Source organism: Thalassophryne amazonica, chromosome 18, assembly GCF_902500255.1.
Source record: "Thalassophryne amazonica chromosome 18, fThaAma1.1, whole genome shotgun sequence".
Lineage (NCBI taxonomy): Eukaryota > Metazoa > Chordata > Actinopteri > Batrachoidiformes > Batrachoididae > Thalassophryne > Thalassophryne amazonica.
The window spans coordinates 23,949,453-23,976,407 of NC_047120.1; the positions used below are offsets into that span (position 1 = coordinate 23,949,453).

Below are 26,955 nucleotides of genomic sequence, written 5' to 3' on the forward strand. Positions count from 1 at the left end.
CCTCAGGTACAAACCTGAGGTTTTGCAGACACTGTACTAGACCTTCATGGTGATGAAAGAGCTGAGCCAAAACGCAAGACTCTCAATTTACCAGACCATTTACGCTCCTATCGTCACCTATGGTCGTGAACTTTGGGTAACGATGGAAACAACAAAGTCACAGATCCACGTGGCTGAGTATCTGGGCATATACTCGGGGACTGGGTGAGGAGCTTGATTATTAGACTTGGATTAGAGCCACTGGTTCTTCACATCAAAAGGAACTGGGTGAGATGTTCTGGCATGTAGCAAGGATGACCCTGGTCATCTTTCTAGCCAGGTGGGAGGTCTTCCAGGCCCATCCAACTGGAACGAGGCCCCAGGGAAGACCTGGGACATGCTGCTTGGTCTACTGTCGCTGCAACCCAGACCCAGATAAGCCATAGAAAATGTATGAATAAGGGAACAAACACCCCTTGACCCACCCCAACCCTAGGCTCCCACTGGAAGGGTCAGGCTGATGCAGGACACATCAAAGCCATCCTGCCACCCTATGGATGATGGAAGAAAGGTGGGTACTCAGGGTCAGAAGGGCTGCAGTAATAACCGTCCCACCAGGCAGCAGACATTAGCTCTTCAGTGCTATTGAATAACAGTCCAAAGTCAAGACAAACTTCTCACACTGCAAACCCACACCAGATATATTTCATTTATCACTGTGATGGAGACTAACCCTTGCCCATCTCCTCCACCACCAATCAATCAAGAAGTAAATGTGTCAGTCGAGTGGCCAAAGCGCCACCATTCCCACGATGTATTGTGGTCTGCAGCATCCCCCTTTTTTGTATCCTTTCCTGAACCTTTACTGAATGTACCTCCTGTCACTTTTTTTTGTCTGTTAGTTTACCTTCAAGAAAGGGAAATAAAACTGACAAAAAAGGCTCCTCCTAGAAAATAGTGAGTGGGGTGGAGGGTGGGTTGGATGTGGATTCTTTACATGGTAAATAGTCAGTACAGGAGACTGATACTGGTACATGACTGAAGCTGTTTATTGAGCTGAAGTCCAAATATAATGAACTTTTACCTTTCTTGGCATAGCCAATGAGCATAGAGCAGGGAGGTGACACGTGGTGACCATGCTGTATGTGTCAGAATTTCAAAAATAGTGCAATCACAAATCAGTTTCCTTTTGAGAATAATCTATGCTTTGCCCTTTTTTAACCTTGTGTGTAGTTTGTCTGTTTTCCCTCCAGGTGGCGAGCTGCAGCTTATCATGTCCTCTCACCTGCATTATCTCCATATTATGGGTCTTCCATGACTCCGTGACCCTGACCATGCCAGATTCTACACGTCGTCAATCCTGCCGCTTCCATGCGCTCTGATGTCTGGGCTTTCCGCAGCTCATTCCAAGGTAACCTGGCTGACTATATTTTCCATATTGGAGCTCATTGTTTTCTCTGGTGATTCCAGACACTCTCCTGTGCGACTTCCATGTCTCATATGCTCCTGGCTCCATGACTATCTGCACCATGTCTCTAAGCTGCAGAGCGCGTAGCTTTGCCATGCTTCAGTTATGTTCCTGCAAATATGTGAGATCCCATTCTCCATGCTGCTCCTGATTATGAATGTGCATGAATAAGAACTGTATCCAAGAACTGTTTCCAAGAACTGTATCCAAGAACTAGTACCTAGAACTTTTCAAGTCGTTTCTAAAGTCAAGTCCTGCTTAGTTGGAACTGTGTCACAAGTTGTGCAGCACCTGACCTCTGACATCTGGAGATAATTCATGAACTGTGAACAATTCCCCCTGTGATGTTCCCCCTGAGCCTAGGCCTGTCTCTAAAAGGGCAGAAAGGAGGATCATTACACAAACTACAGCTGACAGATTTTGTGCCTTATTTCATCCCAGTGCTTTTAATGACTGTATGGATGTCAATGATCTTATGCATCATTTTAACTCTCACTGTGCCACATTATTGGACTTGGTGGCCCCTTTCAAAACAAATAATGTCCGTGAGAAGTCATGGATACTGTCATGGATAAATGACAGTATCTTGGAGTTAAGAAGACTGTGTCGGAAAACGGAGCGCTTGTGGAAATCCACGCACCTTGAGGTCCATAGGTTACATCTCAGGGACCTTATTTCCACGTTAAATGATGCATTAAGAGAGGCAAGATCTAAATATTTCCATCGCCTGATAATGTCCAATAAGGGAAATCCAAAGGTGCTTTTTAACACAATTAACTCTCTCGTGTCCCATGCTGCCTCTGCAACCTCTGAGTTTTGTAAAGCAGATGGCACTGACCTCTTGGAGTTCTTTGTTGATAAGGTCAGACACATAAAAAATGCCTTTACTGACCCCTTGTGGTCTGGCCCAGTCCGGCCTGAACTGCCACTACAGGTCTGGTCGTCTTTCAACCGAGTGTCACTAGAAGACATTGCAGCAGTTGCAACTAAAATGAACCTGACCTCATGCCCATTTGATGTCCTTCCCTCAAAGCTTTTTTTTTAGATACTTTTGACTCAATCGGGCCATGGGTCATGAAAATGTTCAACATGTCCCTGTCATCCGGTCTCTTTCCGAGCTCATTTAAACATGCTGTGGTGGAACCAAGACTCAAAAAGCCTAACTTGGACCAGTCTGAGCTTAAGAATTTACGGCCAATATTGGAGCTCCCCTTTCTAGCAAAAATACTGGAAAAAGTGGTCGCAAAACAACTAACGTCTTTCCTTGAGATGCACAACATCTATGACACTTTTCAGTCAGGCTTTCGGAAACACCACTCCACCGAGACCGCACTACTGAGAGTGTCTAGTGATATCATGATGGCCGCTGACGCAGGAAGATGCACGGTCCTAGTCCTGCTAGACCTGTCCGCAGCCTTCGACACCGTCAACCATAGCATTATGGTCAACCGGCTGCGCGATCTGGTAGGGTTGTCGGGGTCTGTGCTGAAGTGGTTTGCCTCATACTTGGAGGAGAGGACCTTTAGTGTGTTGGCTGGCCATAAACTATTGAAAACAGCTGCTTTACAGTATAGTGTCCCGCAAGGTTCTGTTTTGGGGCCACTGCTGTTTCAATTGTATGTCCTTCCCCTCGGCCAGTTGATTCAGGACTTCAGGGATATTTCCTACCACCTGTTTGCGGACGACTTACAACTATACTGTTCCTTTAAGATTTCAGAAGTTCACAAATTGAACTCTTTATTTGACTGCCTGTCACAGGTGAAGAAGTGGCTTAATGGAAACCGTCTGCAACGGAACTCTGAAAAAACTGAGACACTTATTGTTGCCACTGACAGTGCTGTTCCTGTTATCAGGAGCCTCCTTGGTGACTTGGGCTTAACGGCAAAAACAAGCCTTAGAAACCTTGGCATTATTTTTGATGAAGGAATGTCTCTTGCTCAGCACGCAAGCAAGCTTGTGAAGAATTGCTTCTTTCAACTGCGAAATATCGCCAAACTTAAACAATTGGTGTCACAGAAAGAATTAGAGGAAATCATCCATGCCTTTGTCTCCACGCGGTTGGACTATTGCAACAGCCTGTTCACTTGCCTGGGTAAGAAGGAGATAAATCAGTTGCAGTATGTCCAGAACTCTGCTGCGAGGCTTCTGACCCGCACCAACAGGAGAGCCCACATCACGCCTATCTTGAAATCCCTCCACTGGCTCCCTGTTGCCTCCAGAATTAATTTTAAAGTCTTGGTTTTGACTTTCAGAGCACTACATGGTCAGGCTCCTGATTACATTGCTGACTTGATTCAGCCTTACACCTCAGCCCGCAGCCTCAGATCTTTAGGTCAGAACCTGTTGATGGTTCCTCGAACCTCCTTTAAAACTCGAGGAGACCGATCTTTTAAAGCCGTAGCGCCTCGTCTCTGGAACGAACTCCCTCTGTCCCTGCAATCCCTGGACTCTGTTGAGATGTTCAAAAAGCAACTAAAGACTCTACTTTTTAAACAGGCTTTTCATGGCCAATAATCTTTTAGTACTGAGTGTTTTACTGTATATTTTTATTGTTTTACCTTGTAAAGCGCTTTGTGACCCCTGTCTGTGAAAAGCGCTATATAAATAAAGTTTACTTACTTACTTACTTACTTACTTACTTACAATTCCTGAACACAGAACCTTATTTCCTAGACAGTGAACTTTATTTTTGGACCCAAGAACATTCCTGTTTAACCCATCAGTGAACTGTTTTTTGGTTAAGGCTTTCAGTGTTACGAGTGCAATCACTCACCTCTGTTCTCCATCCTCTTTGTTCCTCGTCCTCGGCTCTCTGCGTCCCACCTGGTCCTGGTTCCAGCTCTAAATGCTCCAGGACTCCAGCTCGGTCTCAGACTCCCAAGTCTGGCCATGTGTGCTCTGCGGCTCCCGACTTCCACCACTATATATGGGCCCATCTCGGCTCAGCAGGCTTCCTGAAGCACCTCAGTTATTTGTTTTTTGTAATTAAAGCTCTTTTTATTCACAACCTGTTCTGGTTCTTGCTCCCTAGCATTTGAGTCCATCTCCTTGTAACGGTCCAGACGGTTCCGTCTGGACCCCTAACCTTTAAAAGCAGAACAAAATGTAATGATACCAAGAGCTCTTGGGTGGTAAAATCCTGCTACAGACTGCTTCTTCCCAAGTGCAGGACCAACAGACTGAAAAACGCCTTTGTCCCTCAGGCCATCAGACTGTACAACTCCTCACTCAGGGGGAGGAGGAGTAACAGGAAGACAGAGGACGGGAAATTTTGCAGAGTAAAAGTTACTCTGCTGGGATAACATTTGGTGCCAGTCCAAATGGAGTTAAATATACTCTAGTGCTCAATCAACTCTGTCACAGTATAAAATCTACTCTTATTGGAGTAGAAACACTAGATTTGACAAGACGGTAGAGCTGATTTTACTCTATAATAGAGTATATTTAACTCAGCAAAATCTACTGTCGGGTAGCCAGTATACCAGTGTCACCAACCAAATGGTCTCCCCCTAAAAATCGGCCCGCCTTTTGCATCTACGCATGCGTCATTAGCCGCGGTTCACAGATGAAAACCTCGTTTCTTCAAACTGCACTCCAGTAATCATCTGTCTCAGTGACAGATATGTGAAGCTTTTGTACGACAAACATTTCCGCATAAATTCAGCATTATTTCATCATAAAAAGCGGCGGAAGCGATCAGAGCACTGCGGCTAAATGAGCTGCTAGCTGATGCATTCACTGCACGTCGGTCATTTCAATGCATCACGGAATTTCACCTTGTTTCTGCTTAAAACTGACTTCAGAATGATTTAAGAGGTTTTACCTTTATCATCTGATGGTTAATAATCCCAATCATCCATTTGATCACTTTTGGTGAAGAGACTCAGATGTGCTGCTGTGGTCCGAAATGACACATGCGCAGATGCAAAAGGCGGACTGATTTTTAGGGGCGGACCGTTCGGTCTGCGACACCTGTATTGATCAGTATGTCTGGTATTTATATTGTGTATTTATATTTATATTTGCAAACTGTTTTTTTTTTGTTTACTTCACTTTGATGCTCTGTGTGCTTCTTATCCTGTGTGCTGCTATACAATGCTGCTGAAACCTCAATTTCCCTGAGCGAGCCTTCCCAAGGGATCATTAAAGTTCTAGCTAATCTAATCTACAAGCGAGCAAGACTGCGATAAGGTGAACACGTTCTGCCTTAACTTCAAAGTTGTTGCATGTTCGCTTCCGTGGATAGTTTGGAGCTGTGTTAGCAGGAGACTGTGGACAACCTCACCTGACACTGCTGGTAGGGCGGAGGCCGGGTGATGACGGGCGGGGGAGGTAGGGTTAGTGGATCCTGTTCAGCTCCACTCAGCAGCTGTGTGATGAGCCCGGAGGAGACGACTGTCTGCAGATTAGAGCCAGGAGATGAGACAAGGGGCCTGGAAGAGAAGAGGCACAGAGCCGGGGATGCCAGCTGCCAGACGGTTCAGCGTGTGCAACACATGTCTGTCAGCACCCACTGTTCCGCTAAGCAAAACCCCTTCACCATTAAGATGACAGAACAGTTCATATCCTGTGCTGGGTTGATAGATATGTCATTTCTGTGAAAACCCTGTTTGTCTTCCACAGGTGTATGAACCCTTTTTCTCCCGCAGACAGTGCACATGACACTTTTCAACACCCTTTCCCCGATTGTGATTTGGCATGCAGACAATATCAAAGGGAAGATCTTTCCCATGCAATTATGGCAGAAAATAAAGGTGATGAGGTGTGCCGCACAAAAGAAAGCAAAGGATCAAAGGAGCAGGGCTGAAAGCTGATTACAATAAAGGCAGGAGTTGTCGAATGCCACAGCAGTGTGAGTCACAGCCAGAAACAACGTCACCAGAAAATGACTGTGTGTTTATAGTATACTGTAGATAGATAGATACAGTAGATATTGGCGCTATCAATTGATTAAAATATTTAATTGCAAGGAGTCACATGATTGTCCATAGTTAATTTCCAGTTAACTATCTAGGCCACTCTGAAGGACCGATAAGGGAATCGTGAAGGAAAAAGGTAATTGATGTCGATGGGTTGAATCATTTCTTAAGGACACCCGAAAAGAACCGGTTCCCGACATGCAACCCTAACAAGAACATGCTTTTTATATATATATACCTCGTATATATATATATATATATATATATATATATATATGTATATAAAACTCACATTAAAGACTCACAATTATCTTAGTTAAACACCTAAATACATATTTTGGTTGAACTCAAACATCTCAAACATCAAAGTGCTCCTGAGATCCAGTCTTGTCTAAGTGGAGAGCTACGGTGGCTTTTCCCCAACTCAAAAAATGTGAGATTGACTGACTCCCAAAACAAGTCCTCTTCTCTGAATTGATGGAAGGCCAAAAAAGGTTTTCAAGGACTGTATGAAACAAATCATAACAGCCTTCAACATTGACCCCAATGATGGGCGTAGGACAACTGTGGATCAGAAGCACTGGACAGCTGCTTCGAGTTGTAGGGTTGTTCTGCTACTTGTGGTGAGTGTTCTCTTGATATGGTCTTCGGTAGAGAGGTATGAGTGTCATCCACAAGTAGAGATGCTCAATGAATGGATTCTTCTTCCTCCTCCATAGAGATAATGTAACGGTTAGACTTTGCCTTTCTCTTTCCTTATGTGTCTTGTCGATTTCCCTCCCTGGTGTGTCTCTGTGTTGCTGGGCTTGCTGCTGAGTCTGCTCACCTGCAACTTATCTCCAATCAAGCCACTGAGTATTTAACCGTGGCTCAAACATCCAAACGCTGCCAGATCTTTTGGCCTCCACTGTGGTACCAATGTCTAGGCCTAATCTCTGAGAGGATGTTTTCATGTTTTGTGTTTTTTGGTGGTGTCTTCTTAAAACACAAGGTGTACCTGTTTTCACTCTGCCTCAGATCCCCCAGAATCCTAGTTGCCATCTGCTTTGCTTCAGTCTTCAGCTGTTCCTGTCTTCCACTGTGGGACCATTCTAGCCAAGCCTGCCGACATCTCACCAAAAATAAACTGTAAAAACTGTTCGGTCTTCAGGTTGTGTCTACATTCTGGGTCCTATTTGTCAGTTCCTGGGTCAACCACGACAGATAATCAGGCCCTACTTGAAGGTTCTTCATTATCGCTAAACTTCTAAAGTCCTCTTGCATCTAATCTGATTTGTTCATCATAGAGCAATAAAACAAATGAGGCAACCATAATTCTCTGATGAGTGATGGATTGTTTGTGACGGCATGAATCTCAATAAACTAATCTCGAAAGTGAACAAAACTCTCCACTGCCAAACATTCCTTGGCAGTCCTCGTTTATTTACATGGTGTTTTTGACAGTAGCACTGAATCAAACAAACTGTTGAACTCCCCTCTGTATTCCGTGCCATGTGCTTTGTTAAATGAACTACTCAACTCACCATTTAGTAACTGATGCACAGCTCATATTAGGCAATTAATGGAAAGAGGACACAAACTGAATCCAGAACAGGAAGTTCTAATGAACAATGGTCTAAAAGAAGAGGATGTTAAATGGCAGGTACCCAATATGAGACAAAAGAAATGCCATTGCTTTAGGAAGTAAGAAGCAAAGCGTTGACCTGTGAGCTGCATCTATAAATGACCTGGAAATATGTACAAACTCAAAGCCAAACAACTTAGGAATAGCTTTTTCAATTTTTTAATCACTCGCTTGAATGCAAAAGTCACTTTTTCCACAGTTTATGTTACAGCCTTATTCCAAAATGGAATAAATTAATGTTTCCCTCAAAATTCCACACGCAACACCCCATAATGACAACACAAAAAAGCTTTTTTGAAATTTTGCAATTTGTTAAAAATAATTATTAAAAAAAGACGAAAGTATTCACGCCCTTTCTCATAAGTTGATGCACCTTTGGCAGCAATTACAGCCTCAAGTCTTTTTGAACATGATGCCACAAGCTTGGTGCACCTATCTTTGGGCAGTTTTGTCCATGCCTCTTTGTAGCACCTCGTAAGCTCCATCAGGCTGGATGGGGAGCATCGGTGCACAGCGATTTTCAGCTCTCTCCAGAGATTTTCAATCAGATTCATGTCTGGGCTCTGGCTGGGCCACTCAAGGACATTCACAGAGTTGTCCTGAAGCCACTCCTTTGGATATCTTGGCTGTGTGTTTAGGGTCCATTGTTCTGCTGAAAGATGAACGGTCACCCCAGTCTGAGGTCAAGAGCACTCTGGAGCAGGTTTTCATCCAGGATGTTTCTGTACATTGCAGCATTAATATTTCCCTCAATCCTGACTAGTCTCTCAGTTCCTCCAAACATGACACCTATCATTCATGCCAAAGTGTTCAATCTTTGTCTAATCATATCAGAGAATTTTGTTTCTCATGGTCTTCAGGTGCCTTTTGGCAAACTCCAGGTGGGCTGCCATCTGCCTTTAACGAAGGAGTGGCTTCAGTCTGGCCACTCTACCATACAGACCTGATTGGTGATTGCTGCAGAGATGGTTGTCCTTTTGTAAGGTTCTCCTCTCTCTAGAGAAGAATGCTGGAGCTCTCACAGAGTGATATTTGGGTTCTTGGTCACCTCCTTGACTAAGGCCCTTCTCCCCGGAGTGCTCAGTGTTAGACAGGCAGCCAGCTCTAGAAGGAGTCCAGTGGATCTGAACTTCTTCCATTTATAGATGATGGAGGCCACCGTGCGCATTGAGCCCTTCAAAGCAGCAGAAATGTTTCTGTACCCTTCCCCAGATTTGTGCCTTGAGACAGTCCTGTCTCAGAAGTCTACAGGCAATTCCTTTGACTTCATGCTTGGTTTGTGCTCTGACATGCACTGTCAACTGTGAGACCTTATATGTAGACAGGGTGTGGGTCTTTCCAAATCATGCTCCCGTAGACGTGTCCATAAAAATCATAGAGGAATATGCTTTGCAAACTTAATACCCATTACTATATTGGATCAGTTGAAATTGAGGATGGCCCAATGGTTGTTCCAGCAATATCAAAGATTTCATGTCTGCTACCTACAATGCGTGTGGAATGTCTCAAACCTAAACCTACTTCTAGGCATCTTATATATGCCACTCTGGAACCACCCCTAAACCCAAAACAGCTCACTGACAAACCCCACTGAGGTCCTTAGACTGGGTCTCATTAACATAGATCAATGTCCCTCAAAATCATTGAAGATTAATGATTTAATTATTGATCATCACTTAGATATGATTGAGTTATGTGAAACCTGGCTTAAACCTACAGCTGTCCTCCCCTTAATGAGGCCTGCCCACCAGTATATACATTTAGTCACATCCCTCGTGATGCGAAGCAAGGCGGGGGTGTAGCTCTTATTTATAAATCTAGGTTTAGCTTATTAGCGGTTGGATATTTGTTGGATATCTGCTCAGGATATTACGCATTGCCAAGGTCAGAAGAATAAAAATCAGCCGTATCACTTTGTCACTGTATATAGGCCTCCTGGCCCATATTCTGAATTCTTAGATGAATTTGGTGCATTCATTTCTAACTTGTCAACGAGAGCAGATAACATTCTGATCATTGGTGACTTTAACGTTCATATAAATAAGCCTTCTGATCCCCTCTGCAAATCATTTATGGAAATTGTGGATGCATTAGGATTTCGGCAATGCATTCAGGATTCAATGCACATTAGTGGAAATACCCTGGATCTGGTTCTCACACGTGGTATTGCTGTCATGAATATTGACATCATGCCTCTTACATCAGTGGTCTCTGATCACTCACTTATTAAGTTTACAGTTTCACTGCCGTGTTAAGTGGAGCAACAACCTTATTTATCATTACGGTGATGCATCAACTCCTCAACTAAGACTGAACTAGAAGCTAGATTGCCTGATGTCTTAGCCTCACTTTTGACAAATACCAAGTCAGTAGACAGACTTGTGGATTTAAACTCAGTGCTCAAAACTACACTCGATATGATTGCACCACCTGTGTTGAAACCGCGCTTCCCCAAATCGCAGTCACCTTGGTTCAATGATTACCTGCGTGACCTCAAGCATAAAGCAAGAGGTCTAGAACGGAAATGGCGTCGTTCAAAATTAGAAGTATTCCACCTTGCATGGCGTGATGCTATCTTAGACTATAAGCATGCACTATTGGCTAGAAAGCGGACCTATTACTATGATTTGATCAACAAAAACCAGTATAACTCAAAGTTCTTGTTCAACACGGTGGCAACACTTATTCATGGACAACCACCTGTAGTTTGCTTTCCTTTTACAGCACAAGATTTCCTGGATTACTTGAGAAGAAAATAGATAACATTAGGTTGAACATATCCCAGCATGCCGGAACCCAGCCACTACAACCCTGCCATTACTGAGGGATTACCTACACTCAACAAAAATAAACGCAACACTTTTGGATTGCTCCCATTTTGTATGAGAATGAACTCAAAGATCTAAAACTTTTTCCACATACACAATATCACCATTTCCCTCAAATACTTGTTCACAAACCAGTCTAAATGTTATGTGTCGGACGCAGCTCGGAAGACCGACCAGCGTTTGAAGGACCCAGTAATGAAATAACAGAGCACGGTACAAAGGCTAACTGAATTTAATACATAACAGTGATACAAAATAACAGAAAGTGCGGTCTGGCGTGGTGAGCTCCACAGCAGCGCTAACGGTCCCGGAGCCATTATGTGAGTCACACTCTACACACAGAGTAGAACACTTAAAGGTGTACAAACAGCAACACTTCCTGGCTTGATTACTAATCAACTTCCAACCTGCAGGCATGGAACATCCGTCACAAAACTCCACTGCAAGTGGAAGCCGATACATGACTACATACAGCTCAATATAAAAAGGTGTGAGGGACACCACATTTACTGACTGTATAAATGTTAGTCACAAATCTAACGTACCTCAGGAAGTGTGCTGACGAGCGTGAGACCTCACCCCCTCCTTTTTCACAGTACCGTGCATCAAAACCCTGGACGTTCTCTGCATCCACTGATGATGAGATGGCTCCCGAGACGACGATCTCACCCATCTGGTCACAAGGTCGAGCCTCTGGCAATACACACTGTATACTCCAGTCTTAAATGCCACCATGTTCCAATCCATATAGATACCACCTCAGCTGTGAGTCCTGACGAGCCGCAGGTGATCAGGGTGAGGTCCTGATAACCTCAGCAACACAGCCACTCAGTCCCAAATGCAAGCCACCTGGAAGGAAAAACAAAAGACAGAAACAAAAAGGCAGCCAGGCCCCCCAGCCATACAACACTAAATCTGTGATAGTGAGCACTTCTTTGCTGAGATAATCCATCCCACCTCACAGGTGTGCCATACCAGGATGCTGATTAGACACCATGATTAGTGCACAGGTGTGCCTTAGACTGCCCACAATAAAGGCCACTCTGAAAGGTGCAGTTTTGTTTTATTGGGGGGATACCAGTCAGTATCTGGTGTGACCAACCATTGCCTCATGCAGTGCAACACATATCCTTCACATAGAGTTGATTCAGGTTTGTCAATTGTGGCCTGTGGAATGTTGGTCCACTCCTCTTCAATGGCTGTGCAAAGTTGCTGGATATTGGCAGGAACTGGTACACGCTGTCGTATACATGCTCAATGGGTGACATGTCCGGTGAGTATGCCGGCCATGCAAGAACTGGGACATTTTCAGCTTCCAAGAATTGTGTATAGATCCTTGCAACATGGGGCCGTGCATTATCCTGCTGCAACATGAGGTGATGTTCTTGGATGTATGGCACAACAATGGGCCTCAGGATCTCGTCACGGTATCTCTGTGCATTCAAAATGCCATCAATAAAATGCACCTGTGTTCTTCGTCCATAACAGATGCCTGCCCATACCATAACCCCACCGCCACCATGGGCCACTTGATCCACAACATTGACATCAGAAAACCGCTCACCCACACGACGCCACACACGCTGTCTGCCATCTGCCCTGGACAGTGTGAACCGGAATTCATCCGTGAAGAGAACACCTCTCCAACGTGCCAAACACCAGCGAATGTGAGCATTTGCCCACTCAAGTCGGTTACGATGACGAACTGGAGTCAGGTCGAGACCCCGATGAGGACGACGAGCATGCAGATGAGCTTCCCTGAGACGGTTTCTGACAGTTTGTGCAGAAATTCTTTGGTTATGCAAACCGATTGTTTCAGCAGCTGTCCGAGTGGCTGGTCTCAGACGATCTTGGAGGTGAACATGCTGGATGTGGAGGTCCTGGGCTGGTGTGGTTACACGTGGTCTGCGGTTGTGAGGCTGGTTGGATGTACTGCCAAATTCTCTGAAACGCCTTTGGAGACGGCTTATGGTAGAGAAATGAACATTCAATACACGAGCAACAGCTCTGGTTGACATTCCTGCTGTCAGCATGCCAATTGCGCGCTCCCTCAAATCTTGCGACATCTGTGGCATTGTGCTGTGTGATAAAACTGCACCTTTCAGAGTGGCCTTTTATTGTGGACAGTCTAAGGCACACCTGTGCACTAATCATGGTGTCTAATCAGCATCTTGATATGGCACACCTGTGAGGTGGGATGGATTATCTCAGCAAAGGAGAAGTGCTCACTATCACAGATTTAGACTGGTTTGTGAACAATATTTGAGGGAAATGGTGATATTGTGTATGTGGAAAAAGTTTTAGATCTTTGAGTTCATCTCATACAAAATGGGAGCAAAACCAAAAGTGTTGCGTTAATATTTTTGTTGAGTGTAGATTTACAGAATTTGATGGTATCTCTCTAGACATGCTGACGAAACTCAACGTCAATAAAAAGCACAACCTGTTTATTTGATCCTATACCAACTCAACTGTTTAAGGACCTGTGGCCCACTCTTGGGCCAATTGTGCTGGAAATTATTAATCTTTCTTTAACTTCTGGATCTGTTCCTAAACGTTTCAAATATGCAGTGATTAAACCATTACTTAAGAAACCTAATCTTGACCCTAGTGTATTGAAAAACTATCGGCCGATATCAAATCTATCATTTTGCTCTAAAATTCTGGAAAAAGTGGTGTCACGGCAGCTTGTAGACTATCTTACTGAGAATAACCTCTTTGAGCTGCTGCAGTCTGCTTTTAGAAAATATCATTCCACAGAAATCGCTCTCACTAAAGTGGTGAATGATCTACTGCTTACAATGGATTCGGACACCACTACGGTTCTGTTGCTGTTAGATCTCAGTGCTGCATTTGATACAGTGGATCATCATATTCTACTTGATAGGCTGGAAAATCATTTTGGGATTACTGGGAGTGCCCTTGCTAGGCTGACGTCATACTTGACCAGTCGTTCTCACTGTGTTTTGTACAGTAACACTACCTCTAACCTTAGTGACATGAAATTTGAGGTTCCTCAGGGGTCTGTCTTAGGCCCCCTGCTTTTCTCCCTTTATATAGCACCCCTTGGGCACATATTGTGTTGTGAAAGTGTAGTGACACGGACCCACAACAGGGTCGTAAATGAACGGACAATGAAAGAGTCAAATATGAACACTTTACTGTTGTGAAAAGCACAACCAAACACAGCAGATTACAGAATATGTACAATAGTCAATTAGCAAAGGTGACGTGTGGGCAGGCTCGAGGATAGAGGACGTATGTCCTGAGAAGAACCGGAACCACACGATTTCCTCCGCCACCGAACCTGGAGAATACTGGAGCCGCCAAATCCCGAACACCCCAGGTGGCCACTGTCTCCGCGTGTCGGATCTGGTACTGCTGGCGAGGAGCAGAGACAATCAGATGTGGGTGTGTGAACACCCAGTAACAACAACGGTGGGAATTCCACTCCACCTCTAACACACTCGTGCAGTGTCTGAGTAACCACTTATCTGGATATGCAGGCTGAGAAGGTTACCTCCTAAGGTAGACAATATCTCGGCAACGAGGTGGAGATGACGTCCAGTCTTTATGGAGTGGGATGATGAAGTGTAGATGGGTGACAGCTGTCAAGAGATAATGAGTGACAGCTGTCACCCCCCGGCTGTGTCCATGGCGGCAGCGCCCTCTCGTGCCTGAAGCCCGCACTTCAGGCAGGGTGCCCTCTGGTGGTGGGCCAGCAGTACCTCCTCTTCTGGCGGCCCACACAACAGGACCCTCCCCTCAATGGGCGCCTCCTGGCGCCCGACCAGGCTTGTCCGGGTGACGGCGGTAGAAATCAGCCAGGAGGGCCGGGTCCAGGATGAAGCTCCCCTTCACCCAGGAGGGTTCTTCGGGTCCATACCCCTCCCAGTCCACCAAATACTGTAACCCCCAGCCCATCCGACGGACGTCCAGGAGCCAGTGCACTGTCCAAGCCGGCTCCCCGTCGATGATCCGGGCAGGAGGCGGCGCCGGTCCGGGAGCACAGAGGGGTGAGGTGTGGTGGGGTTTGATTCTTGACACGTGAAAAACCGGGTGGATCCGCAGTGAAGCTCCGACTCCCAGCTTCTGGGAGGACTGAGGATTTTGAGGATTTCATACGGTCCAATGTACCTGTCCTTGAGCTTTGGAGAGTCCACCTGGAGGGGATGTCCTTTGTGGATAGTTTGGAAGGGTTGTTTCTTGGTAGCTTTTACATAATATATGACAGGTTATATTTACACACAAACAAAACAGAGTTTTGCAGCTAGCTACGAGTCTGTGGTGTTATCATGCTACTTCCATGAAAAACCTTGCAAATAAGGTCAAAAGTGTTATTTGGTTCCAAAAAACAGTTGTGACGTCAGACGTGTCGCTTCGGAAGCGGCAAGGGTGCGGAGATTGCAGCTATGTCACACTCTGGCTGTTTCCACAACCTGAAAAAAGTTCAGCAATCGCCATCTTGAATTTGCGTCGCCTGAACCAAAAAAAGCTTTAAAAACAGCAGTAGAACGATTCTCCCATCACCCTGCTGGGAGAAGTTTTTTCAGCTACTTTTTAGAGTGACGCCGACCGAGGGAGGACTGACGACTTGGTGGGATATCAAGCCGCACGGAGAAGCCGGCCTTCAGGCATCATCACTGGGCAGAGCGAGGCAGGCAGCCGGGGGGATGGAGCAAACCCACTCAATCCGAAATCTCGCACTTTTGAATATATGCGAAGTCCCAGTTTGCCCAACGGAGGTTAGTTCTGCAGCTTTATCGAGGTGAGGATAAAATAAAAGTAAAACGTGACGTTTCTGCACTGCTGTGAAGGTTTCATGATCGGCTAACGTTAGTGTAGCCTTTTAGCACAGTTGATCTGAGTGAACGCTTTAATTTGTAAAATGGTTCAGTCTTTCTTATTTTTACCAAATAAAGCTACAGCTTTTTTCGGACACCACAAAAGCTCAACTTTAAATAACTTATTTTTGGGCGTTTTTTGCCGTTTTTTTTTTCTCCTTTTTTATATATAAACTGTTTAGTGTTTCTTTATATTTAAAGAAATATTTTATTTGTCCCAATCAGGAACATTTGCTGTGTAGACAACCAAACTTCCAGTGATGAGCTGAACACCATGAAGTCCAGTCGAAAGAAACATCTCTGCTTTCCAGCAACACCACCAGAGTTCAAAGCTGCAGAAGACCTTCATCTTGTCCCGAGAATCCAGCAGAACATCACCTGCTTCTAAATAAAAGGCTCTTTCAACAGCAACTTTTATTTTTAAAAGCTGTGTCATTTTTATTTTATATTTAACAATAAATGAATGGATCAAAAAATGTCTATAAAAGATGATTAAAAATGTCTATAAATCAAAGTCAAAAGACATTTGCACAGATAGAAGCTCTCCACTTATTGTGCTCAAATTCATATTTTAGAAATGATTCTGTCCTGATAACAACATTAAAGTCAATTACATATTTTGATGAAATTACAAGTTTAAATGGCTATAAAAAAATTCATGAGGTTTATGTCACAGAAATCGTACTTTACAATCACACTGCAGCATTGTTAAGTTATTTCCTGTTGCATTTATAATAACCATTTGTATTTATTTACAGTGTGTGTTTTTCTGGTTGAAATGAGATATAAAATCTACCAGACTTAAAAAAATGTACAAGTTTCCATGTTATTTTATTTGTCTAAAAATAAATATCCAAGGTTCCTTATGTTAAACAAGAAATTATCTAATCTGAAATAACAGGTGGTTTTAATTTACAGATGAAAGGTTTCTAAAGAACGATTTATTGGTTTATTTAGCTATTTTAATTACAAGTGTTCTAAACTTTTTAACAGTAATCAGAAATTTTGAGATAACAAACAACAACAAAAAAACATTTCCAATGAATTTTCTTCAGAAAACTGCTCTATAACCGAGCAGTCCTGTCACACGTTAATTTGTATAGATCAGTGGTTTCTGCACCGATCCATTTTGTATAAATCAGTGGTTTCTGCACCGAACCGTTTTGTATAGATCATTGGTTTCTGCACCGATCCATTTTGTAGAGATCAGTGGTTTCTGCACCGATCCGTTTTGTATAGATCAGTGGTTTCTGCACCGATCCATTTTGTAGAGATCAGTGGTTTCTGCCACTAGTCTTCCATGTTTTGGCCCAACGCGTCGTTGCTTTTGGACAACGCAAAGGTACGTCACAGCTCAGAGTGTCGAAAGTTGGATTGGATTGAACTTTGACGCGTCAGCCTGCCGACAAGCGGCAATGCGCACTCCCGTCAGAAACATCGGTTTAGCTTGGCTTTTGATGCGACGCTTCTGACGCATCTAAAATGCAAAGCGTCTCGTTGACAATAATGCTTTTTAGATCGACTTTTGACGCTTCTGACGCGTCTGATGCGTTCAGTGTGAAAGGCCCTTTATGCTATCTGATGGCCTCAGATAAAAAAGGCATTATCCAAACTCACCATTAGATATCCTACACACTGCAGCTTTGAAGTAGGTAGTTTACAGCACACACACTCACCACATACTCTTTTGTAGTAGTCTCACAGAACTTTTGTAAAAATAACAAATTCTTTCTGAGCATTAATAGTGTAGACATCACTCCAAACATACACAAAGGATGATTTTAAATGGTGTGTGTAATAAGAGTGAGATAATCCTGAACAAGCCGTGACTTTGAGGAGACAGAGCCCAGACGGGCATGTCTGCGGAGGTGATGAAGGACTGCATTATCCAGCTGCCTTTTTTCTTCCTGCACTTTTAGTGTTTTATCTGCAGGCAGCTCATTACGTGGTGCTGGAGGGTCCACATAGTTCAGAACTGCAACAAGCGAGCAAGCTGTGGCTATCAAGCAGAGGAATGAGCCAATATCTTGTGCGGCTGATATCCATATCATTGTGTGGATTCTATTCATTGCGCTCTGAAGTGCCCGGACAGTGGATCATTTGCACCCGGTGACAAGTACATCATCATCTGCCTGTAACCTTAGCTTTGAGAGACGGCACGGGCTTTGTTCTCCGCCAAGCTCAGGGGGGATGTTTGGCAGAGCGCTGATAGATATGATTATCCTTAATGTCAGTGCACAGCACCATCCCCGATAAACATTCTCTCAGTGCCATCCATCCTGCTTATCTGACTGCTGTGTCGTCAGGCCGAGGCTGCCTTTCAGTGCGGGGAGATGCACTGCACATGTTCTTTGAAGAGCTGGTTGGGAACATTATTCAAAACACATATTTACACAGTTTTGCTGACAGTTCAAGCAATAAATTTAAATTCAACTTGAGATTGATCCCAGAGCACATAGTACTATTTCACATATCTATGCACGTAGCAGGATTACACAGACACTATGATGGGGTATGGACAAAAAAAAAAAAAATATTAATTTGATTGGTGTAGGTAATAACACTCTGTATATGCATGATTTTTTAAAATGAAGTTATGTGCCTTATCTCTTGAGGAATTCACTTAAATGATCTCAATGTCATTGACTCTAAATGTTAATGGTTTCTTCCATGGCCCACCCCTTTATCAAGTTTAAAGAAAGTTGGTTTTCTCTGCCCCTAGTGGCTGAAGATATAGTTGGCTCTGTGACACATACAATTTTTAAAGCATCATTAATGTCAAAACATTAAATGGCACTACAATCCGACAGCATTCTGAAGACAAAACTCTGACACTCTTGCAAATGCTCTGCTAGTCAGGTCCAGTATATAATAGGTAGTATAATTCTAAATAAATTTGTATACTCTGATAACATAAATTATCTACTAATATAATGTCACCTTCCTAAAATAATGGCTTAAGTCATATTTTCCAAAACATAGCTGAAGCCATTATTTTAGGAAGGTGATGATGAGTAACAAGTTGGTCTTCGTTGGCAGTATCACATAACAGCCCACATTCAAGGTTCTTGAAATGGAAAATATCTCCACCTGGTGGACATTTGCCATTATTGCAGGTACAATAAGAATTTTGCCAAGAGCTCTAGTTTATGATAACAATGTTGCCTCACAGTGAGAGCGTCATGGGTTTGATTCTCACCTGTGGCCTTTCTGTGTGGAGTTTGTAGGTTCTCTCCGTGTTTGTGTGGGTTCTTTCCGGGTGCTCCAGCTTCTTCCCACATCCAAAGATATGCAGGTTAGGTCAAGTGGGAACTTTAAATTGACCGTAGGTGTGAATGCGTTTGTCTGTCTGTATGTGGCCCTGCGACAGACTGGCATCCTGTCCAGGGTGGATCCTGCCTCACACCTCATGACTGCTGGGATAGGCTCCAGTCCCCCAAGTCCTGATCTTAAATAAGTGGTTGAAGATGAGTGTGTGTGTGTGTGTGTGTGTGTGTGTGTGTGTGTGTGTGTGTGTGTGTGTGTGTGTGTGTGTGTGTGTGTGTGTGTGTGTGTGTGTGTGAGGAGAGTGAGAGAGAGACAGAAAGAGTGAGAGAGAGAGATTGCTTTATTAGTCTCAGAACATTGAAATCTGCAAAAATCACAAACAACTCTGTGAGATTGACCTGCAAGACCTCAGGTACAAACCTGAGGTCTTGCAGACACTGTACTAGACCTTCATGGTGATGAAAGAGCTGAGCCAAAACGCAAGACTCTCAATTTACCAGACCATTTACGCTCCTATCGTCACCTATGGTCGTGAACTTTGGGTAACGATGGAAACAACAAAGTCACAGATCCACGTGGCTGAGTATCTGGGCATATACTCGGGGACTGGGTGAGGAGCTTGATTATTAGACTTGGATTAGAGCCACTGGTTCTTCACATCAAAAGGAACTGGATGAGATGTTCTGGCATGTAGCAAGGATGACCCTGGTCATCTTTCTAGCCAGGTGGGAGGTCTTCCAGGCCCATCCAACTGGAACGAGGCCCCAGGGAAGACCTGGGACATGCTGCTTGGTCTACTGTCGCTGCAACCCAGACCCAGATAAGCCATAGAAAATGTATGAATAAGGGAACAAACACCCCTTGACCCACCCCAACCCTAGGCTCCCACTGGAAGGGTCAGGCTGATGCAGGACACATCAAAGCCATCCTGCCACCCTATGGATGATGGAAGAAAGGTGGGTACTCAGGGTCAGAAGGGCTGCAGTAAAACCGTCCCACCAGGCAGCAGACATTAGCTCTTCAGTGCTATTGAATAACAGTCCAAAGTCAAGACAAACTTCTCACACTGCAAACCCACACCAGATATATTTCATTTATCACTGTGATGGAGACTAACCCTTGCCCATCTCCTCCACCACCAATCAATCAAGAAGTAAATGTGTCAGTCGAGTGGCCAAAGCGCCACCATTCCCACGATGTATTGTGGTCTGCAGCATCCCCCTTTTTTGTATCCTTTCCTGAACCTTTACTGAATGTACCTCCTGTCACTTTTTTTTGTCTGTTAGTTTACCTTCAAGAAAGGGAATAAAACTGACAAAAAAGGCTCCTCCTAGAAAATAGTGAGTGGGGTGGAGGGTGGGTTGGATGTGGATTCTTTACATGGTAAATAGTCAGTACAGGAGACTGATACTGGTACATGACTGAAGCTGTTTATTGAGCTGAAGTCCAAATATAATGAACTTTTACCTTTCTTGGCATAGCCAATGAGCATAGAGCAGGGAGGTGACACGTGGTGACCATGCTGTATGTGTCAGAATTTCAAAAATAGTGCAATCACAAATCAGTTTCCTTTCGAGAATAATCTATGCTTTGCCCTTTTTTAACCTTGTGTGTAGTTTGTCTGTTTTCCCTCCAGGTGGCGAGCTGCAGCTTATCATGTCCTCTCACCTGCATTATCTCCATATTATGGGTCTTCCATGACTCCGTGACCCTGACCATGCCAGATTCTACACGTCGTCAATCCTGCCGCTTCCATGCGCTCTGATGTCTGGGCTTTCCGCAGCTCATTCCAAGGTAACCTGGCTGACTATATTTTCCATACTGGAGCTCATTGTTTTCTCTGGTGATTCCAGACACTCTCCTGTGCGACTTCCATGTCTCATATGCTCCTGGCTCCATGACTATCTGCACCATGTCTCTAAGCTGCAGAGCGCGTAGCTTTGCCATGCTTCAGTTATGTTCCTGCAAATATGTGAGATCCCATTCTCCATGCTGCTCCTGATTATGAATGTGCATGAATAAGAACTGTATCCAAGAACTGTTTCCAAGAACTGTATCCAAGAACTAGTACCTAGAACTTTTCAAGTCGTTTCTAAAGTCAAGTCCTGCTTAGTTGGAACTGTGTCACAAGTTGTGCAGCACCTGACCTCTGACATCTGGAGATAATTCATGAACTGTGAACAATTCCCCCTGTGATGTTCCCCCTGAGCCTAGGCCTGTCTCTAAAAGGGCAGAAAGGAGGATCATTACACAAACTACAGCTGACAGATTTTGTGCCTTATTTCATCCCAGTGCTTTTAATGACTGTATGGATGTCAATGATCTTATGCATCATTTTAACTCTCACTGTGCCACATTATTGGACTTGGTGGCCCCTTTCAAAAAAATAATGTCCGTGAGAAGTCATGGATACTGTCATGGATAAATGACAGTATCTTGGAGTTAAGAAGACTGTGTCGGAAAACGGAGCGCTTGTGGAAATCCACGCACCTTGAGGTCCATAGGTTACATCTCAGGGACCTTATTTCCACGTTAAATGATGCATTAAGAGAGGCAAGATCTAAATATTTCCATCGCCTGATAATGTCCAATAAGGGAAATCCGAAGGTGCTTTTTAACACAATTAACTCTCTCGTGTCCCATGCTGCCTCTGCAACCTCTGAGTTTTGTAAAGCAGATGGCACTGACCTCTTGGAGTTCTTTGTTGATAAGGTCAGACACATAAAAAATGCCTTTACTGACCCCTTGTGGTCTGGCCCAGTCCGGCCTGAACTGCCACTACAGGTCTGGTCGTCTTTCAACCGAGTGTCACTAGAAGACATTGCAGCAGTTGCAACTAAAATGAACCTGACCTCATGCCCATTTGATGTCCTTCCCTCCAAGCTTTTTTTTAGATACTTTTGACTCAATCGGGCCATGGGTCATGAAAATGTTCAACATGTCCCTGTCATCCGGTCTCTTTCCGAGCTCATTTAAACATGCTGTGGTGGAACCAAGACTCAAAAAGCCTAACTTGGACCAGTCTGAGCTTAAGAATTTCGGCCAATATTGAAGCTCCCCTTTCTAGCAAAAATACTGGAAAAAGTGGTCGCAAAACAACTAACGTCTTTCCTTGAGATGCACAACATCTATGACACTTTTCAGTCAGGCTTTCGGAAACACCACTCCACCGAGACCGCACTACTGAGAGTGTCTAGTGATATCATGATGGCCGCTGACGCAGGAAGATGCACGGTCCTAGTCCTGCTAGACCTGTCCGCAGCCTTCGACACCGTCGACCATAGCATTATGGTCAACCGGCTGCGCGATCTGGTAGGGTTGTCGGGGTCTGTGCTGAAGTGGTTTGCCTCATACTTGGAGGAGAGGACCTTTAGTGTGTTGGCTGGCCATAAACTATGAAAACAGCTGCTTTACAGTAGTGTCCCGCAAGGTTCTGTTTTGGGGCCACTGCTGTTTCAATTGTATGTCCTTCCCCTCGGCCAGTTGATTCAGGACTTCAGGGATATTTCCTACCACCTGTTTGCGGACGACTTACAACTTACTGTTCCTTTAAGATTTCAGAAGTCACAAATTGAACTCTTTATTTGACTGCCTGTCACAGGTGAAGAAGTGGCTTAATGGAAACCGTCTGCAACGAACTCTGAAAAAACTGAGACACTTATTGTTGCCCTGACAGTGCTGTTCCTGTTATCAGGAGCCTCCTTGGTGACTTGGGCTTAACGGCAAAAACAAGCCTTAGAAACCTTGGCTATTTTTGATGAAGGAATGTCTCTTGCTCAGCACGCAAGCAAGCTTGTGAAGAATTGCTTCTTTCAACTGCGAAATATCGCCAAACTTAAACAATTGGTGTCACAGAAAGAATTAGAGGAAATCATCCATGCCTTTGTCTCCACGCGGTTGGACTATTGCAACAGCCTGTTCACTTGCCTGGGTAAGAAGGAGATAAATCAGTTGCAGTATGTCCAGAACTCTGCTGCGAGGCTTCTGACCCGCACCAACAGGAGAGCCCACATCACGCCTATCTTGAATCCCTCCACTGGCTCCCTGTTGCCTCCAGAATTAATTTTAAAATCTTGGTTTTGACTTTCAGAGCACTACATGGTCAGGCTCCTGATTACATTGCTGACTTGATTCAGCCTTACACCTCAGCCCGCAGCCTCAGATCTTTAGGTCAGAACCTGTTGATGGTTCCTCGAACCTCCTTTAAAACTCGAGGAGACCGATCTTTTAAAGCCGTAGCGCCTCGTCTCTGGAACGAACTCCCTCTGTCCCTGCAATCCCTGGACTCTGTTGAGATGTTCAAAAAGCAACTAAAGACTCTACTTTTTAAACAGGCTTTTCATGGCCAATAATCTTTTAGTACTGAGTGTTTTACTGTATATTTTTATTGTTTTACCTTGTAAAGCGCTTTGTGACCCCTGTCTGTGAAAAGCGCTATATAAATAAAGTTTACTTACTTACTTACTTACTTACTTACAATTCCTGAACACAGAACCTTATTTCCTAGACAGTGAACTTTATTTTTGGACCCAAGAACATTCCTGTTTAACCCATCAGTGAACTGTTTTTGGTTAAGGCTGTCAGTGTTACGAGTGCAATCACTCACCCTCTGTTCTCCATCCTCTTTGTTCCTCGTCCTCGGCTCTCTGCGTCCCACCTGGTCCTGGTTCCAGCTCTAAATGCTCCAGGACTCCAGCTCGGTCTCAGACCTCCCAAGTCTGGCCATGTGTGCTCTGCGGCTCCCGACTTCCACCAACTATATATGGGCCCATCTCGGCTCAGCAGGCTTCCTGAAAGCACCTCAGTTATTTGTTTTTTGTAATTAAAGCTCTTTTTATTCAACAACCTGTTCTGGTTCTTGCTCCCTAGCATTTGAGTCCATCTCCTTGTAACGGTCCAGACGGTTCCGTCTGGACCCCTAACCTTTAAAAGCAGAACAAAATGTAATGATACCAAGAGCTCTTGGGTGGTAAAATCCTGCTACAGACTGCTTTCTTCCCAAGTGCAGGACAACAGACTGAAAAACGCCTTTGTCCCTCAGGCCATCAGACTGTACAACTCCTCACTCAGGGGGAGGAGGAGTAACAGGAAGACGAGGGACGGGAAATTTTGCAGAGTAAAGTTACTCTGCTGGGATACATTTGGTGCCAGTCCAAATGGAGTTAAATATACTCTAGTGCTCACTCAACTCTGTCACAGTATAAAATCTACTCTTATTGGAGTAGAAACACTAGATTGAACAAGACGGTAGAGCTGATTTTACTCTATAATAGAGTATATTTAACTCAGCAAAATCTACTGTCGGGTAGCCAGTATACCAGTGGCACCAACCAAATGGTCTCCCCCTAAAATCGGCCCGCCTTTGCATCTACGCATGCGTCATTAGCCCGGTTCACGATGAAAACCTCGTTTCTGCAAACTGCACTCCAGTAATCATCTGTCTCAGTGACAGATAGTGTGAAGCTTTTGTACGACAAACATTTTCCGCATAAATTCAGCATTATTCTCATCATAAAAAGCGGCGGAAGCGATCAGAGCACTGCGGCTAAATGAGCTGCTAGCTGAGCATTCACTGCACGTCGGTCATATTTCAATGCATCACGGATTTCACCTTGTTTCTGCTTAAAACTGACTTCAGAATGATTTAAGAGTGTTTACCTTTATCATCTGATGGTTATATATCCCAATCATCCATTTGATCACTTTTGGTGAAGAGACTCAGATGTGCTGCTGTGGTCCGAAATGACACATGCGCAGATGCAAAAGGCGGACTGATTTTTAGGGGCGGACCGTTCGGTCTGCGACACCTGTATGATCAGTATGTCTGGTATTTATATTGTGTATTTATATTTATATTTGCAAACTGTTTTTTTTTTGTTTACTTCACTTTGATGCTCTGTGTGCTTCTTATCCTGTGTGCTGCTATACAATGCTGCTGAAACCTCAATTTCCCTGAGCGAGCCTTCCCAAGGGATCATTAAAGTTCTAGCAATCTAATCTACAAGCGAGCAAGACTGCGATAAGGTGAACACGTTCTGCCTTAACTTCAAAGTTGTTGCATGTTCGCTTCCGTGGATAGTTTGGAGCTGTGTTAGCAGGAGACTGTGGACAACCTCACCTGACACTGCTGGTAGGGCGGAGGCGGGTGATGCGGGCGGGGAGGTAGGGTTAGTGGATCCTGTTCAGCTCCACTCAGCAGCTGTGTGATGAGCCCGGAGGACGACTGTCTGCAGATTAGAGCCAGGAGATGAGACAAGGGGCCTGGAAGAGAAGAGGCACAGAGGGGATGCCAGCTGCCAGACGGTTCAGCGTGTGCAACACATGTCTGTCAGCACCCACTGTTCCGCTAAGCAAAACCCCTTCACCATTAAGATGACAGAACAGTTCATATCCTGTGCTGGGTTGATAGATATGTCATTTCTGTGAAAACCCTGTTTGTCTTCCACAGGTGTATGAACCCTTTTTTCTCCCGGCAGACAGTGCACATGACACTTTTCAACACCCTTTCCCCGATTGTGATTTGGCATGCAGACAATATCAAAGGGAAGATCTTTCCCATGCAATTATGGCAGAAAATAAAGGTGATGAGGTGTGCCGCACAAAAGAAAGCAAAGGATCAAAGGAGCAGGGCTGAAAGCTGATTACAATAAAGGCAGGAGTTGTCGAATGCCACAGCAGTGTGAGTCACAGCCAGAAACAACGTCACCAGAAAATGACTGTGTGTTTATAGTATACTGTAGATAGATAGATACAGTAGATATTGGCGCTATCAATTGATTAAAATATTTAATTGCAAGGAGTCACATGATTGTCCATAGTTAATTTCCAGTTAACTATCTAGGCCACTCTGAAGGACCGATAAGGGAATCGTGAAGGAAAAAGGTAATTGATGTCGATGGGTTGAATCATTTCTTAAGGACACCCGAAAAGAACCGGTTCCCGACATGCAACCCTAACAAGAACATGCTTTTTATATATATACCTCGTATATATATATATATATATATATATATATATATATATATGTATATAAAACTCACATTAAAGACTCACAATTATCTTAGTTAAACACCTAAATACATATTTTGGTTGAACTCAAACATCTCAAACATCAAAGTGCTCCTGAGATCCAGTCTTGTCTAAGTGGAGAGCTACGGTGGCTTTTCCCCAACTCAAAAATGTGACTGACTCCCAAAACAAGTCCTCTTCTCTGAATTGATGGAAGGCCAAAAAAGGTTTTCAAGGACTGTATGAACAAAATCAACAGCCTTCAACATTGACCCCAATGATGGGCGTAGGACAACTGTGGATCAGAAGCACTGGACAGCTGCTTCGAGTTGTAGGGTTGTTCTGCTACTTGGTGAGTGTTCTCTTGATATGGTCTTCGGTAGAGAGGTATGAGTGTCATCCACAAGTAGAGATGCTCAATGAATGGATCTTCTTCCTCCTCCATAGAGATAATGTAACGGTTAGACTTTGCCTTTCTCTTTCCTTATGTGTCTTGTCGATTTCCCTCCCTGGTGTGTCTCTGTGTTGCTGGGCTTGCTGCTGAGTCTGCTCACCTGCAACTTATCTCCAATCAAGCCACTGAGTATTTAACCGTGGCTCAAACATCCAAACGCTGCCAGATCTTTTGGCCTCCACTGTGGTACCAATGTCTAGGCCTAATCTCTGAGAGGATGTTTTCATGTTTTGTGTTTTTTGGTGGTGTCTTCTTAAAACACAAGGTGTACCTGTTTTCACTCTGCCTCAGATCCCCCAGAATCCTAGTTGCCATCTGCTTTGCTTCAGTCTTCAGCTGTTCCTGTCTTCCACTGTGGGACCATTCTAGCCAAGCCTGCCGACATCTCACCAAAATAAACTGTAAAAACTGTTCTGTCTTCAGGTTGTGTCTACATTCTGGGTCCTATTTGTCAGTTCCTGGGTCAACCACGACAGATAATCAGGCCCTTACTTGAAGGTTCTTCATTATCGCTAAACTTCTAAAGTCCTCTTGCATCTAATCTGATTTGTTCATCATAGAGCA

At 44.2% G+C, this 26,955-nt stretch overlaps 1 protein-coding gene across 1 annotated transcript in view; it reads right to left on the bottom strand.

Moving 5' to 3' along the window:
* Positions 1–471: 471 nt before the first annotated feature.
* Positions 472–26,955, bottom strand: part of LOC117530551 (basic proline-rich protein-like) — a 44,564-nt gene continuing 18,080 nt past the window's right edge. Inside the window, exons 2-5 of the mRNA XM_034193445.1 lie at positions 25,048–25,190; positions 5,733–5,846; positions 1,064–1,118; positions 472–530 (exon numbers count right to left, since the gene is read on the bottom strand). Coding sequence (XP_034049336.1) covers positions 472–530; positions 1,064–1,118; positions 5,733–5,846; positions 25,048–25,190 — 371 coding nt within the window. The remainder of the gene's footprint in view (positions 531–1,063; positions 1,119–5,732; positions 5,847–25,047; positions 25,191–26,955) is intronic.